The 2,069-nt window shown below is 46.4% G+C and overlaps 1 protein-coding gene across 1 annotated transcript in view; it reads left to right on the plus strand.

Moving 5' to 3' along the window:
* LOC119585844 overlaps window positions 1–2,035 on the plus strand; it is a 3,264-nt gene extending 1,229 nt beyond the window's left edge. The window contains exon 2 of the mRNA XM_037934575.1: window positions 141–2,035. Within this exon, the coding sequence (XP_037790503.1) occupies window positions 141–1,450 (1,310 nt within the window). The 3' untranslated portion in view covers window positions 1,451–2,035. The remainder of the gene's footprint in view (window positions 1–140) is intronic.
* The last annotated feature ends 34 nt before the right edge of the window (window positions 2,036–2,069 follow it).

Below are 2,069 nucleotides of genomic sequence, written 5' to 3' on the forward strand. Positions count from 1 at the left end.
CATGGGTGTATGATTATGTTGTGGGTATTGTCATATTAGGGACAAGTAAAACAAATATTGAGTATATTGTTAAAGTACAGTTCATCGTGTAGCAACTACTAAAAAGTCTTCACTAATTAAGACGATATATGCATTTTCAGGTGAAAAGAATTGGTTAAATCTGCAAGTCGGTGAGGTAGGGTCCACTGGCTGCCCGGAGAATGAAGTCAAGCCACTCCAACATTCAGTCTCACTGGACCAACACTACATTCACATCAAGAATGGGAGCACTGGTAAAGATTGTCCAAGTAATATCATCTCAACTGAAGACATAAACCGAGGAATTCCGTCAAACAGCACAGTGCCCGTGTCCTCGAGAATGCAAGAGTTGTTGGAAGGCCTGAACGAGCCCGGCGACTGTGGCAACCCCACAGACCCTCCTTCCTGGCTAGACAGACAGCTTTTCAACCGAGGGAGGGAGTTCTACCACCGCTATTTATTCTGCATGAGTTTCTCCGAAGTGCTGGCTCTCGTGTTTATGTTCAGCATGATGCGGGCGCTTCGGCCCCTCATGTACACCGGCCGCTCGGACTCCCCGCGGAAGGCTCTCCGGCGATACTTCTCGACCTTCCAACACGTGAGTGCCTGGCACGAGGGGGACGTCTGGGACCCCGCCGACCGCGCCCACAAGGACCTGCTGTCGGTGCGAGCCATACACAACAGGCTGTCTGGCGTCTTCAACTCTTCCAAGGAGCACGACAGAGTGTGGAATACCAATATCCACGACAAGGGCCACGGAGAACCTGCTTGTCCCTTTTACCACACCATCCGCGAGGACCTGAAGGATCAGGCGGGAGAAGGGCTCTCGCTCGAGGGCCCAGACAACCCCCCCTTCTTCATCAGCCAGTGGGACATGAGTCTGACTCAGTACCAGTTCATGGGCTTGGTGGTGGCCCACCCGCACAAGATGGGTGCCGGAGCAGCCACGGACGAGGATCTGGAGGGCCTCGTCCACTTCTGGCGAGGACTTGGCTGGCTTCTTGGGATAGACGACAAATACAACTTCTGCCGCGGCTCCTTGGCTGAAGTGCGCTCGCTGTGCCTGGAGGTTGAGAAACTAGTAGGCATCCCAGCGCTGGCGAAGGTAGACTGGAACTATGAGCACATGACTCACTCCCTCGTCACGGGGTTGAGCCACCTCATGCCCACACTCTCGTTCGAAGCTGGCTTTCGTTACGTGGCACATGTCCTCGATCTCGACATATCCAACTTCATCGGCCGCATGTCCTTCATTAGCAATGTCAAGTACTGGCTTATGCGCTTTGCCATCGGTCTCCTGTATTACTTTCCTAGATTAGTCTTTCACCTTAGTGATAGGCTGCGGAAAGTGACAGAGGACTTCAAGCATCGTCTCTCAACGAAAGGACAAACAACGAAAGTGGTAACGAAGCAGGAAATCTTTATCCAGTAACGACACCCAACAATTATTGATATTATTGATAATTTCCATGCTCTTTAGACTAAAATTGGTGTCTGAGGAACTGATCTCAGAATGAAAACAAAACTGGGGTGGGATATTTTGGCACGGGATAAATGATTGCCGTTTTTTTTCTCTCTCTCTCTTGGCATCTGTTATTGTAGGTTTGAATTTAGTGAAATTAAGTTCTAAGTTTGTTTGGAACTGGCCATGTCTGTCTTTATTTACCAACAGACAAAGCCAAAGAAAAGCATAGCGAACGATAATCATAAAAGAGAATAGAATGTGGAAGCGTCAGCCACGTTGATAGAAATTCGTTTTGTTTCTTAGTAGATGCCACTTATCTTTGCAAGAATGCAATAAAAGATACATTTTTACTCTAACTTAGTCCATGCATTGAGTAGGACTATGATATATGATTAGCAATGATAAAACTAAAACAAAGGATTGCGCAAATTTATGTTACATCAGTCATTTGCAATACTGAAACTACGAATCATTAACATAATGAACATACTCGATATTATCAAATCTCTGTTACACTAAATATCAAATCAGTAATAATTCCAATACAACACATTTAAGGTTTAAGAAGTATATGAATGTATATATA

This window comes from Penaeus monodon, chromosome 20 (genome assembly GCF_015228065.2).
Source record: "Penaeus monodon isolate SGIC_2016 chromosome 20, NSTDA_Pmon_1, whole genome shotgun sequence".
Classification (NCBI taxonomy): Eukaryota; Metazoa; Arthropoda; class Malacostraca; order Decapoda; family Penaeidae; genus Penaeus; species Penaeus monodon.